Source organism: Oncorhynchus mykiss, chromosome 16, assembly GCF_057628025.1.
Source record: "Oncorhynchus mykiss isolate SJ-2025 chromosome 16, ASM5762802v1, whole genome shotgun sequence".
Lineage (NCBI taxonomy): Eukaryota > Metazoa > Chordata > Actinopteri > Salmoniformes > Salmonidae > Oncorhynchus > Oncorhynchus mykiss.
In genome coordinates this window covers 47,402,598-47,418,167 of record NC_143037.1, presented here as the reverse complement: position 1 = coordinate 47,418,167, position 15,570 = coordinate 47,402,598, and the positions used below count along the sequence as shown (strand labels likewise).

Sequence of the window (15,570 nt, the reverse complement as noted above, 5' to 3'; positions counted from 1 at the left end):
ACTGTTGGAAAATGTTTTTGATCAAATACAATGCTATTTCTCTGTAAACAAATTTACAAGAGACTTTCAGCATGCTTATAGAGCTCATGCTCATAAAATTGATCAGAAGTATAATGTCGACATTGTTGATGCTGTAAATGACTATTGTAGCTGGAAATGGCAAGTACAAGAACAAGTACATTAAAGTACATTAAAGTGTCTAGTTTGGGAAACAGACGCTTCACAAGTCCTCAACTGGCAGCTTCATTAAATAGTACCCGCAAAACACCAGTCTCAACGTCAACAGGGAAGAGGCGACTCTGGGATGCTGGCCTTCTAGGCAGAGATGCCAAGAAAAAGCCATATCTCAGACTGACCAATAAAAAGAAAAGATGGACAAAATAACACAGGTTGTGCAGGTTGTATTTCTGATCAATTTGATGTTATTTTAATGGACAAAAAAAAATGCTTTTCTTTCCAAAACAAGGACATGTCTAAGTGACCCCATAATGGTATTGTAAATACTATCCATGCCAGTCTCTCTTGGCAAAGAGTTGAGGAGAGACTGACTGCATCACTTCTTTTTAAAGAAACATGAATGTGTTGAACATTCTAAATGGTTTGCATAGCCAACTTACGCACAGCTCTGACACACACACTTACACCACCAGACATGCCACCAGGGGTCTTTTCACAGTCCCCAAATCCAGAACAAATTCAAGAAAGCGTACAGTATTATATAGAACCATTATTGCATGGAACTCCCTTCCATCTCAGATTGCTGAACTGAACAGCAAACCTGGTTTCAAACAACAGATAAAGCAACACCTCGTGGCACAATGCCTCTCCCCTATTCAACCTAGATATTTTCTGTGAATGTATTGATATGTAGGCTATGTGTGCCATTTTAAATTGTATGTAGTTCTGTCCTTGAGCTGTTCTTGTCTATTAATGTTCTGTATACAGTCATGTTTCATGTTCTGTGTGGACCTCAGGAAGAGTAGCTGTGGCTTTTGCAACAGCTAATTGGGATCCTAGTAAAATTACAAAAACAATACAAAAAAACATATTCTCATTCCCTCTACACTTCTCCTCACCCCTCTCTACACTTCTCCTTCTCACCCCCCTGTACCCTTCTCCTTCTCACCCCCCTGTACCCTTCTCCTTCTCACCCCCTGTACCCTTCTCCTTCTCACCCCATTTACACTTCTCCTTCTCACCCCCCTGTACCCTTCTCATTCTCACCCCCCTGTACCCTTCTCCTTCTCACCCCCTGTACACTTCTCCTTCTCACCCCATTTACACTTCTCCTTCTCACCCCCCTCTACACTTCTCCTTCTCACCCCCCTGTACCCTTCTCCTTCTCACCCCCCTGTACCCTTCTCCTTCTCACCCCCTGTACCCTTCTCCTTCTCACCCCATTTACACTTCTCCTTCTCACCCCCCTGTACCCTTCTCATTCTCACCCCCCTGTACCCTTCTCCTTCTCACCCCCTGTACACTTCTCCTTCTCACCCCATTTACACTTCTCCTTCTCACCCCCCTCTACACTTCTCCTTCTCACCCCCTGTACCCTTCTCCTTCTCACCCCCTGTACCCTTCTCCTTCTCACCCCCCTGTACCCTTCTCCTTCTCACCCCCCTGTACCCTTCTCCTTCTCACCCCATTTACACTTCTCCTTCTCACCCCATTTACACTTCTCCTTCTCACCCCCCTGTACCCTTCTCATTCTCACCCCCCTGTACCCTTCTCACCCCCCTGTACCCTTCTCCTTCTCACCCCCCTGTACCCTTCTCCTTCTCACCCCATTTACACTTCTCCTTCTCACCCCCCTGTACCCTTCTACCTTCTCATCCCCCTGTACCCTTCTCCTTCTCACCCCCCTCTACACTTCTCCTTCTCACCCCCTCTACACTTCTCCTTCTCACCCACCTCTACACTTCTCCTTCTCACCCCCCTGTACCCTTCTCCTTCTCACTCCCTGTACCCTTCTCCTTCTCACCCCCCTGTACCCTTCTCCTTCTCACCCCCTGTACCCTTCTCCTTCTCACCCCCATCTACACTTCTTCTTCTCACCCCCTGTACCCTTCTCCTTCTCACCCCCATCTACACTTCTTCTTCTCACCCCCTGTACCCTTCTCCTTCTCACCCCCATCTACACTTCTTCTTCTCACCCCCTGTACCCTTCTCCTTCTCACCGCCCTGTACCCTTGTCCTTCTCACCACCCTGTACCCTTCTCCTTCTCACCCCCCTCTACACTTCTCCTTCTCACCACCCTGTACCCTTGTCCTTCTCACCACCCTGTACCCTTGTCCTTCTCACCACCCTGTACCCTTCTCCTTCTCACCCCCCTGTACCCTTCTCCTTCTCACCCCCCTGTACCCTTCTCCTTCTCACCCCCTGTACCCTTCTCCTTCTCACCCCCCTGTACCGTTCTCCTTCTCACCCCCTGTACCCTTCTCCTTCTCACCCCCATCTACACTTCTTCTTCTCACCCCCTGTACCCTTGTCCTTCTCACCACCCTGTACCCTTGTCCTTCTCACCACCCTGTACCCTTCTCCTTCTCACCCCCCTGTACCCTTCTCCTTCTCACCCCCCTGTACCCTTCTCCTTCTCACCCCCCTCTACACTTCTCCCCCCCCTTCCTGTTCTTCTCCTTTCTCATCCTTCCCAATCCCAAATCCAGTGGCATGTGTTAGGAAATGGCCATTTGTACCCCCCCACCGGCCCACCCTTCACATCACTGGAGCTGTATCTAGGGGAGAGGAAGTGGGCATGTGTGAGCTGGCTGGCTGTTTTCTTGAAATTACCATCCATTGACACAGTGTGACAAAGCCGTGCGGGCAGCAGAGCTCCTCTTAAAAGGATTACACAGGGAGCGTGGAGCTGGGGAGGGGGGGGCGGGGTCTGTCGGCAGCAGGAGGTGCGTGCATGCCCAATGAGCAATCCTCTCTTGCCTGGCTAGGGCTGAGAGAGTAGAGAGTCAGTGTTTAGTGTTAAGACAAACAGGCGGGCGGGCAGCGGGCGCCTGAAGTGGAGTAGTGTGTCACTTAGACTGAGAGGAGACGAGAGAGGAGAGGAGGATGTAGCATAAGTAGAAAGCTGCTCGCTCGCTCACACACACACAAACACACACTGAGACACACACACACAGCATTCCTGCTGATGAGCCAGATCCCAGTCTGTCTTTGTTCATTAGGAGTTGATTAGCGTGTCACCATGTAACCACGGGTTTGGAATTGGTTCTTAGGGACTTCTGTGGGCGTCGTCCAATTGTTCATCTGCCACGGAGATAGAGCCAGGGTCAGACACGGAGCGTCTCTGCTCTCCAAGTCTTTGAGGGGGAGTCTTTGATAACTTTGATGTCGTGCCACACAAAGTGATATTTATACTCATCTGATTACTCAAGCCTCTTTCTGCCAATGGCATCTCAGTGATATGGGCTTCATGAATGGATTCAAGTTATTCAAGTTGTATCCCATGTCCGGCCTGTCATCAGAAGAGTTATACTGCAGCTTCTGGCTAGGAGAGCGTCTCACACGCTTTCACTAGAGATACTGCACCGACCATTACATCATCTATCATGCTGTGCTTCCCCTATGGCTGCCACACCTTCCAGAGTGGCACACAGAACAGTTATTCTACTCATCTCTCTCTCTCGCTCTCTCTCTCTCTTCCCTCTCTCTGGGGCATTAAACCTCCCCCATTTCTTATGTAACTATCCCTAAGTTGTTTGGGATTGTTCCAGCCTTGGTCTGACATGGATATATTTAGCCAGGCCTCCTCCTCTCTCCACTGTGTTTCCCCCTGTACCCTGCATGCCCAAGTAGCACTAAAACATTGATGTATTCAGACCCTCAGGCAGTGCAGCGACACACTTACGTTACATCCAGAGCAATTAATGTCCACAAAATCTAGATTACAATGCAGACGTCCCACTGGGTTAGTACAACGCACAAGTGGGCACCCACAGACGCAGGAAGGTAGAGAGAGAGACCCACCGCTCGCCACTCTCACGTGGCAGGGGGGAATGCGGACCAGAAAGCGGGCACCGGATTATAATGCTGGACACTTTTGTTGGTTTTACTTCCACATGCGTGCCCAGTAATGGCATATTGATTGTTTACATAGAGGCTGTGACTTCACACATGGAGATGGTATTGTGTGTGTGTCTGTGTGTGTGTGTGTCCTCCTCCTGCTCCTCTCTTCTCTTCCCTCTCCTTTTCTCTCCTCCTCCTCACACACACAGACACACACACACACACACACACTCCTCTCCTCCTGGACAGCAGCCAGCTCCTAGCCACTGAGGGGCTGTGCAGCACAGAAGGCAGCATGCCACCCAGAGCCAAGGTCATGCTGGGCAGCCATATTGTATTTTATTACGAGGTGGGCTGCACTGAGCACTAATATGGTCTCTTGTTAGATTGATCACCCATGGCAACAGCAGCAGCAGATCAGGGGTCTAGGCAGGTATCCAGAATGTTAATTCACCCTCCAGGTTTTTGTGTTTGGCCAAATTATCTGAATTGGCTTTATTAATACATAACATACAGTGTACAGTATATACAGTATATTAGAAGATGGTGCTGGTAGGTGAGGGTTATGTTTGTGTGTTGTGTTATGCGAAGTGAACAATGACATCATCCTTCTAGGAGTAATGATGCCGGTTCCATTAGTCCCCTCTGTCAGGTGGGCTCTGGTGTGATGAAATCATGCCTGTTTTCTTAAACGGTTGGTTGGGGTCGGAGGTTGAAAAAGCTTTTAATTTCTGCTCAGAACCCCTATGACCAGCTACATACAGTAAGGAGGGTCTCTCGCAATATCCTTCTTACGAGAAATAAAGTCTAGAGATACACAATACCATATTATGATCGTCATTGTCAAAACCTTTAGATTGTCAGGGACTACCACGTTACTATGGAATGCCATGGTGTAAAGTATGATGTATGTTTCTCCTTTTACCTCTGACCTCTCTCCCCTTTGACCTCTGCAGGTGACCCCAGTAGCTGGCCCTCCAGAGGGGGGTACCAGGGTGACCATCCATGGCATGAACCTGGGCCTGGCGTTCAGTGAGATGGTGGACAACGTGGAGGTGGCTGGAGTCAAGTGTTCCCCTGTGGAGGAAGGCTACATCATCGCAGAACAGTAAGTCAACACACACATGAACCTAGCCTTAACCCTAACCTTGCATTTCAATTATTATAATTTTTTTTAAACTGTAGAAATTCCTAGCCAATTAATCAATGACAGTGTTAGGTGAATGGAACACGTTTCCACAGAACAGTAATGGAATAATGGCAGAAGATGCCTTGAAATAGAGTGAACAAAAAGGAGAAACCCTATATTATCTTCCCAACAAATGATCTCAGTTCCCAGTTCTTTCTCCATTTTAAGACTATCCAACAACAGCCATACAGTCACCAAGTCTGCAGATTTCAGACCACTGAGAGGTGGGTAAAAGCACAGTAAAAGTAAATGAACATCACATAGGCCTAATTGTGTTCACTGTCAAGCCTTGGAGCTGTATGCAACGGTATGAGACTGGACCATCTAACACAAGCTGGCAGCTCTCACACACACACACACACACACACACACACACACACACACAGAGAGAGAGAGAGGCACATACGTGCACACACACCCACACCCACAAAGACACACACACACACACTCAGAGACAGGCACACGCACGCACACACACACACACGCAAACAAAGGCAAATACACAGAGACACTCACAGACACACACACAGACAAGCATGCACACTCTCTCTCGCTCTCTCTCTCTCTCTCACACACACACACACACACCAGAGAGACTACTCTCTTAATTATGACTGGAGCAAGGCCATCAGTCTCGGCCTGTTGTTTTCTCGTACAGGAAGATAACCCACACCTCACACAAACACACACATACACACACACAGACATACACAACCCGTCAGTCCCAGAACCTCTGTGTGTGTTTACCTTTGTTTAATTGTTTTAATTGCCTGGTGCAGCAGAGAGCACATTAAGCCTGTCCCATCTCCCTTCACTAATTGTCCGTGGCCCATGTTTCATAATTGGCTTCCTGCTGCCTCCCACAGATAGACTAGACAGTTGAGTCAGAACGGCTGAGTCAGGAGAGCAGTGCATTGTGGATACCCCTGCCCTCACCTAGATGGGTACATAGACCCTCCCTGTCACAGCAGTACTGTAACAGTGCTCTCTGTCTTCACAGAGACAGACAAGTGTATGTGTCCTGTACACCTCTCAGGTGAATGACCCCTGACCATCCCTGTCAGCACACAGCAGCACTCTACCATCCTGACCCTGAGTGGAATGGAGTGGTGGCTTATGGGTGCCCTCACCTTGACAGGTGACGATTGACTCAAATGGAACCCTCTCTGTCAGCACACAGCAGCACTCTACCATCCTGACCCTGACTGGAGAGGAGTGCAGAGCAAAAGGAGGATATGCAGACAGACAGAAAAAGCGCCCTGTCACTCTCTCTTCCTCCATTTGAATGAAAGGACAATGACTTGGAGTCAGCGGGGTAGAAGACAGATTTGTGACTTTCATGTTGGAGCTGAGGCCTGCGGAGACAAAGGTAGCCTGGCACACCACAGAACAGAGTAGAACAGACTCCTCTGTGGAGTGAAGTCCTTAACCTTAATTCCTCTGCTGGCCTTCTTCTGCCCTCCCTCTGAACCCCGAGGAGCACTGCAGCACGGTCCTGCTGCGGTGTTGACTACTCTCACACCCACATCAGGTATACCTCAGCACCGATACTGAGGCAAATCAGAGAACTTTCAAAGGAGTTCATTTGAGACTTTGCTGTGCATGTATTCTCCTCTAAACATCCAGGAGGGAAGTATTTTGGCCATTGCTATTAAGGCAGAGGCTTTTTAAATAGTCTTTGGTAGCTAGGTTGGGGGATAGTTGGTGTTGTGTGGGGTAAAGTTATATTTTAGCACCGTAAGTGTTTGGGGAGGTCTGGCTGTGTGTATGTGTGTGTGTATAATTGAAATGCACTGCATGTCACACTGGCTGTAGGGGACCATTTGTCAGCAGTGCACCGATCTGACAGCAGTTTAATCCGATTGGGACACTGCTGGAGTGAATTCATTTATTTTGCCGTGTAAAACGTGTCAGAGGGGGAAATTAGAAACCTGGCCGAGGTCCCCAGCAGCAGTATTACTGTGACTAAGAAGGGGTAGGGTTGTGGGTGGTGTTGGCGTAGTGGTCTGGATCCCTGACTTAGCAGAAGTTAGCACACATTGTCAACCTGTTGGTTCTCTGCCCTGTTAGTCTTGCCTTGGTCGGACTAGTGTGGTTTGCACCACAAGCTGTACTCCAGTCAACAGATTATTTCTTTATTTTGTCTCTTTTTTTATTTTTTATTTTACTATTGGCCATCCCACCACCCCCCGTCTTCGGAGGACAAAAGTAACATTGTTTTACATTTTTGGTTTGTAACATATACGTGTTATATACGGTGCCTTCCGGAAGTATTCATACCCGTTGACTTGTTCCACGTTTTGTCAGGATACAGCCTGAATTCAAAATGGAATAATGGTTTTCTCACCCATCTACACACAATACCCCATAATGACAAAGTGAAAACCTGTTTTTAGATATGAGCAAATGTTATGAAAATGAAATACAGATATCTAATTTACGTAAGTATTCACACCCCTGAGTCAATACTTTGTAGAAGCACCTTTGCCAGCGATTACAGCTGTGAGTCTTTCTGGGTAAGTCTGTAAGAGCTTTCCACACCTGTATTGTGTAACATTTGCCCACTATTCTGCCAAATTGGTTGTTGATCATTGCTAGACAACCATTTTCAGGTCTTGCCATAGATTTTCAAGTAGATTTAAGTCCAAACTGTAACTTTGCCACTCAGGAACATTCACTGTCCTCTTGGTAAGCAACCCCAGTCTAGACTTGGCCTTGTGTTTTAGGTTATTGTCCTGCTCAAAGGTAATTTAATCTCCCAGTGTTTGGTGGATATCAGACTGCACCAGGTTCCAGAGGATTTTGCCTGTGCTTAGCTCCCTTCCGTTTCTTATCCTGAAAAACTCCCCAGTCCTTAACGATTACAAGCATAACCATAACATGATGCAGCCACCACTATGCTTGAAAATATGGAGTAGTACTCAGTAATGTGTTGTATTGGATTTGCCCCAAACATAACACTTTGTATTCAGAACAAAAAGTGAATTGCTTTGCCACATTTTTTGCAGAGAGCAAAACGGGATGCATGTTTTAGAATATGTTTATTCTGTACAGGCTTCCTTCTTTTCACTCTGTCAGTTAGACTGGTATTGTGAAGTAACTACAACACGCCGTAATGGCCGCAGCGTGATCTTAGAGGCCCCCCTCTTGGGCGCAAAGACACCATTTTTCTGTTATCGAGCTAGTTTCCTGCATTTCTACACATTTTGTCATGGTGCTGAGAGAAAATGTTCAGCTTTAAAGCTCATTTCCTACAGTTGTTATAAAAATATAAAACATAATAATATAATATAAAAATGGTTTGTTTTTTATTAAACCCAAATTAAGGCGTAACGTGTAAATGCACGGGGCGGAGACCAAATAAACATGGAACAAAACACAGGGTAGAAACCGAGAACAACAGAGCGTGCAGTACCTCGAATAAATAACACACGCGCACAGTGATTAACACACGGGACGAGCCCCGTAATCACCTGCGCCATCCACAACGGCACGAAAGCCAAAACACACAGCACAGGTACGCACGCGCACAGTGATTAACACACGGGACGAGCCCCGTAATCACCTGCGCCATCCACAACGGCACGAAAGCCAAAACACACAGCACAGGTACACACGCGCACAGTGATCAACACACGGGACGAGACCCGTAATCATCTGCGCTATCCACAACGGCACGAAAGCCAAAACACACAGCACAGGTACGCACGCGCACAGTGATCAACACACGGGACGAGACCCGTAATCATCTGCGCTATCCACAACGGCACGAAAGCCAAAACACACAGCACAGGTACGCACGCGCACAGTGATCAACACACGGGACGAGACCCGTAATCATCTGCGCTATCCACAACGGCACGAAAGCCAAAACACACAGCACAGGTACACACGCGCACAGTGATCAACACACGGGACGAGACCCGTAATCATCTGCGCTATCCACAACGGCACGAAAGCCAAAACACACAGCACAGGTACGCACGCGCACAGTGATCAACACACGGGACGAGACCCGTAATCATCTGCGCTATCCACAACGGCACGAAAGCCAAAACACACAGCACAGGTACGCACGCGCACAGTGATCAACACACGGGACGAGACCCGTAATCATCTGCGCTATCCACAACGGCACGAAAGCCAAAACACACAGCACAGGTACACACGCGCACAGTGATCAACACACGGGACGAGACCCGTAATCATCTGCGCTATCCACAACGGCACGAAAGCCAAAACACACAGCACAGGTACACACGCGCACAGTGATCAACACACGGGACGAGACCCGTAATCATCTGCGCTATCCACAACGGCACGAAAGCCAAAACACACAGCACAGGTACACACGCGCACAGTGATCAACACACGGGACGAGACCCGTAATCATCTGCGCTATCCACAACGGCACGAAAGCCAAAACACACAGCACAGGTACACACGCGCACAGTGATCAACACACGGGACGAGACCCGTAATCATCTGCGCTATCCACAACGGCACGAAAGCCAAAACACACAGCACAGGTACACACGCGCACAGTGATCAACACACGGGACGAGACCCGTAATCATCTGCGCTATCCACAACGGCACGAAAGCCAAAACACACAGCACAGGTACACACGCGCACAGTGATCAACACACGGGACGAGACCCGTAATCATCTGCGCTATCCACAACGGCACGAAAGCCAAAACACACAGCACAGGTACACACGCGCACAGTGATCAACACACGGGACGAGACCCGTAATCATCTGCGCTATCCACAACGGCACGAAAGCCAAAACACACAGCACAGGTACACACGCGCACAGTGATCAACACACGGGACGAGACCCGTAATCATCTGCGCTATCCACAACGGCACGAAAGCCAAAACACACAGCACAGGTACACACGCGCACAGTGATCAACACACGGGACGAGACCCGTAATCATCTGCGCTATCCACAACGGCACGAAAGCCAAAACACACAGCACAGGTACGCACGCGCACAGTGATCAACACACGGGACGAGACCCGTAATCATCTGCGCTATCCACAACGGCACGAAAGCCAAAACACACAGCACAGGTACACACGCGCACAGTGATCAACACACGGGACGAGACCCGTAATCATCTGCGCTATCCACAACGGCACGAAAGCCAAAACACACAGCACAGGTACACACGCGCACAGTGATCAACACACGGGACGAGACCCGTAATCATCTGCGCTATCCACAACGGCACGAAAGCCAAAACACACAGCACAGGTACGCACGCGCACAGTGATCAACACACGGGACGAGACCCGTAATCATCTGCGCTATCCACAACGGCACGAAAGCCAAAACACACAGCACAGGTACACACGCGCACAGTGATCAACACACGGGACGAGACCCGTAATCATCTGCGCTATCCACAACGGCACGAAAGCCAAAACACACAGCACAGGTACGCACGCGCACAGTGATCAACACACGGGACGAGACCCGTAATCATCTGCGCTATCCACAACGGCACGAAAGCCAAAACACACAGCACAGGTACGCACGCGCACAGTGATCAACACACGGGACGAGACCCGTAATCATCTGCGCTATCCACAACGGCACGAAAGCCAAAACACACAGCACAGGTACGCACGCGCACAGTGATCAACACACGGGACGAGACCCGTAATCACCTGCGCCATCCACAACGGCACGAAAGCCAAAACACACAGCACAGGTACACACGCGCACAGTGATCAACACACGGGACGAGACCCGTAATCATCTGCGCTATCCACAACGGCACGAAAGCCAAAACACACAGCACAGGTACACACGCGCACAGTGATCAACACACGGGACGAGACCCGTAATCATCTGCGCTATCCACAACGGCACGAAAGCCAAAACACACAGCACAGGTACACACGCGCACAGTGATCAACACACGGGACGAGACCCGTAATCATCTGCGCTATCCACAACGGCACGAAAGCCAAAACACACAGCACAGGTACACACGCGCACAGTGATCAACACACGGGACGAGACCCGTAATCATCTGCGCTATCCACAACGGCACGAAAGCCAAAACACACAGCACAGGTACACACGCGCACAGTGATCAACACACGGGACGAGACCCGTAATCATCTGCGCTATCCACAACGGCACGAAAGCCAAAACACACAGCACAGGTACACACGCGCACAGTGATCAACACACGGGACGAGACCCGTAATCATCTGCGCTATCCACAACGGCACGAAAGCCAAAACACACAGCACAGGTACACACGCGCACAGTGATCAACACACGGGACGAGACCCGTAATCATCTGCGCTATCCACAACGGCACGAAAGCCAAAACACACAGCACAGGTACACACGCGCACAGTGATCAACACACGGGACGAGACCCGTAATCATCTGCGCTATCCACAACGGCACGAAAGCCAAAACACACAGCACAGGTACACACGCGCACAGTGATCAACACACGGGACGAGACCCGTAATCATCTGCGCTATCCACAACGGCACGAAAGCCAAAACACACAGCACAGGTACGCACGCGCACAGTGATCAACACACGGGACGAGACCCGTAATCATCTGCGCTATCCACAACGGCACGAAAGCCAAAACACACAGCACAGGTACACACGCGCACAGTGATCAACACACGGGACGAGACCCGTAATCATCTGCGCTATCCACAACGGCACGAAAGCCAAAACACACAGCACAGGTACACACGCGCACAGTGATCAACACACGGGACGAGACCCGTAATCATCTGCGCTATCCACAACGGCACGAAAGCCAAAACACACAGCACAGGTACGCACGCGCACAGTGATCAACACACGGGACGAGACCCGTAATCATCTGCGCTATCCACAACGGCACGAAAGCCAAAACACACAGCACAGGTACACACGCGCACAGTGATCAACACACGGGACGAGACCCGTAATCATCTGCGCTATCCACAACGGCACGAAAGCCAAAACACACAGCACAGGTACGCACGCGCACAGTGATCAACACACGGGACGAGACCCGTAATCATCTGCGCCATCCACAACGGCACGAAAGCCAAAACACACAGCACAGGTACGCACGCGCACAGTGATCAACACACGGGACGAGACCCGTAATCATCTGCGCCATCCACAACGGCACGAAAGCCAAAACACACAGCACAGGTACACACGCGCACAGTGATCAACACACGGGACGAGACCCGTAATCATCTGGGCCATCCACAACGGCACGAAAGCCAAAACACACAGCACAGGTACACACGCGCACAGTGATCAACACACGGGACGAGACCCGTAATCATCTGCGCTATCCACAACGGCACGAAAGCCAAAACACACAGCACAGGTACACACGCGCACAAACTCACACGCATTGGAACAATAATTGACAGCCCAATGGAAACCAAAGGGAACACTTATACAAGTACTAATCAGTGGGAACGGGGGACAGGTGTGCGTGATGAAAGTTTAAGTTTACTGTGAAAACGTTTTACCACCCCATTTAAAAAAAAAAAAAATTATAGATATATTATATAGTTTATTATTATTATTTATGTTTTGAAGTGGCGGCCACGATTGCAAATAGGAGAAACACTGGTCCCTGCCTGGGAGTAAATCTCTTCCTCTCAGCCCAACCAGGAGCTCTCTTGGCCTCATTAATTGTGATTCAGGAGATAAGCGCTAGAGAAACAATGATGTGGCCACCCTACTCTCCATCTCGCTTTCTCATTTTCTCTTTCTCTCTGGCTCTCTCTCGCGCCGTCTCTCTTCATCTCCCTCAACACCATGATTGATTCCTGTTCTTTATTACTTTCCACAAGCGTCGATCGATAGGCCTCCTGGTTTTATTATGTCATTTGATCTGGCCACCTGCCGGCGGAGGGAGACACCTGATCACGCCTTATGATGAAGCTGCATTGATCCGCCGTGGGGTGTCGGCCGGGTTTCTGACTGTGATTTATATTTGACGTTGCTACGGCGACGCTGGAGCTTGATCAGCACAGCAGGGGGCTTGTCTGTGGAAGGCTATTTATGATGTCTAGGCCCCTCCACTCACCAGGAAGTTATAGGGCTACTGCTATGAGTGGTATGGCGACTGGTGGAGCTGGTGGAGCTGTACGCGGCGAGGTGTCCAGTTTTTTAATGTCACGTGCGCAAGTACAGTGCAATGCCTTTCTAAACGGCCTGCCTTGGATGTGTCACGTAAACCAATCAGAGAGCCAGAGAGAAGATGACATCACGAGATGAGATCGATAACGTAGAGGCCCATAATGACCCTTGTAACTTTTCCTCCCAGTCCAACATATATATGAGAGTCTACCTGGTGAAGTCTGAACAGGGACTGGCTGAGAACACTACTGTCTCTATGGGAATGGATGACAAAGCACATTGTTATGTACAGTATGTGCTTTGTGTTGAATACTGTACTCCGTGACATTGAGCTGTATTGTACAAATGCTGAATAGACGTGCTAGAGAGCGTTGTGATCGTGCGCTCCTTGTTTGTGGAGCACTGTTTTTAGATGTCTGGCTGAGTGTCGGACTGTGTTTCGTCTCCTCGTTGCTGGATGGTGTGTCTGACGGTGTGTGTGGTGTTCTCTTCCAGGATAGTGTGTGAGATGGACGCAGCACCAGCAGACAGCAAGCCTGGCCCGGTCCAGCTGTGTGTTGGGGAGTGCAGACCTGACCTCAAGACTCGCTCTGCCCAGCTCTACGCTTTTGTGGTAAGACTGTTATCATGACTATTATATAAGTATTTTAGTACAAAATAGTCATGAAAAAGTAAGAAACTTGGCAAAAAAAAACAATAACTCTACACGATTGGCTGGAGACTGTGAAAAGGTTTCAGAATGAGGAAGAGAAGTGTTCCTCAAGCTTTCTTCCATGCCGCCCGCCGTTGTTGTCTTGTAAGCCAGAGAATAAGGTATAAAAGGCCTACCAATGACCTGAAATGATGAAGCCTTTTCTTGAAGTATGTTATGTTGAAATACATAATAGCACAGTCATTACCACAGAGGTGCCCAGGGAATCAGCAGTGATTAAATAGACAATAGGTGTTGTCAACAGTAGCTGTTGTCGTGCAGTAGTAAACCCGAGGAGGATACCTGAATGAACACCTCCACACTTGCCTTCGTCCACACCTGTATCTCACCCGTACTAAAGCTAGCCTGCAGCTAACTGATAATCAACGCTCCCTTTCACACACTCCCAATTAGCCACCCCTTAACAATTAACAGCCGCTAGTAATTACCAGAAGTGTTTTCAGAGTACCGCTTTAGCCTATCCCCCGACTAGCACAGCACGGAGTGAGGAACCGTGTGTGATGTTTGTGTGTCTTCACTGACACTTTTGACACCCATAATTCATGTTACTGCTCAGGGAGTTGCGACATCATCACAGCGCTGTGCCTGGGTACCACAGTACTTTACCTGCAATTCCCTAATATCACAGCCCCGGTAAAGAAAATGACACACAACAAAACTCTCTTCTATTTAGTCGACAACCGAACACCCTCTGCGTGTGTGTGTGTGTCCCTCTAAGTGTGTCTGTGGCACTGAGGAGCAGTCTGACTCTTGTCAGTGTCTCTCAGGATTCCAGCCTTGCTGCGTTGATGTTTCTTCGTCTGCCTGCCTGCCTGCCTGCCTGCCTGTCTGTCTGTCTGCCTGTCTGTCTGTCTGTATGTCTGCCTACCTGTCTGTCTGTCTGCCTACCTGCCTGCCTGCCTGTCTGTCTGTCTGTCTGCCTACCTGCCTGTCTGTCTGTCTGTCTGTCTGCCTGCCTGTCTGCCTGCCTGTCTGTCTGTCTGTCTGTCTGTCTGTCTGTCTGTCTGTCTGTCTGCCTGCCTGTCTGTCTGCCTGTCTGTCTGTCTGTCTGTGTGCTTTCTGATGACAGGCAGGGCGACACTAGTTATTTCCAGACTGCCTTTTTAAAAGGCCCAGTGGTATAGAACTCAGCAATGCAGAACACAGCAACACAACACAGGATGGGGTCGCAGTGCAGAGAGTGGGCATGCCACGGATTTTCTGCTGTGGCTCAGTATAGAGTAGACGGTACTGTTAGAGGGAGGAGATGAGGAGGAGGTGTATGATAGCTGAGTGCATTACAGTCCTAGAGGAAGGAAAATAAATAACTGCCCCTCCGGTCTCCATTCCACCTCTAGATGCCATCAGTGCAGGGCCTGTCCCCCAGCAGAGGGCCTGAGTCTGGGGGCACCAAGGTGACCATCACGGGGGAGAACCTGGGCGCTGGCAGCAGTGTCACCGTCCTCTTTGGAAACCAGACCTGCGAGTTCTACGGGTAAGTGAGAGACTCATCTCACCCCCTCT

At 49.4% G+C, this 15,570-nt stretch overlaps 1 protein-coding gene across 1 annotated transcript in view; it reads left to right on the top strand.

Annotated features, from left to right (window-relative positions):
- The window catches only part of LOC110491069 (plexin-A2), a 334,343-nt gene that overhangs the window by 238,814 nt on the left and 79,959 nt on the right, over positions 1-15,570 (top strand). The window contains exons 13-15 of the mRNA XM_036947019.2: positions 4,978-5,129; positions 13,851-13,968; positions 15,405-15,541. Of these exons, the coding sequence (XP_036802914.1) occupies positions 4,978-5,129; positions 13,851-13,968; positions 15,405-15,541 (407 nt within the window). The remainder of the gene's footprint in view (positions 1-4,977; positions 5,130-13,850; positions 13,969-15,404; positions 15,542-15,570) is intronic.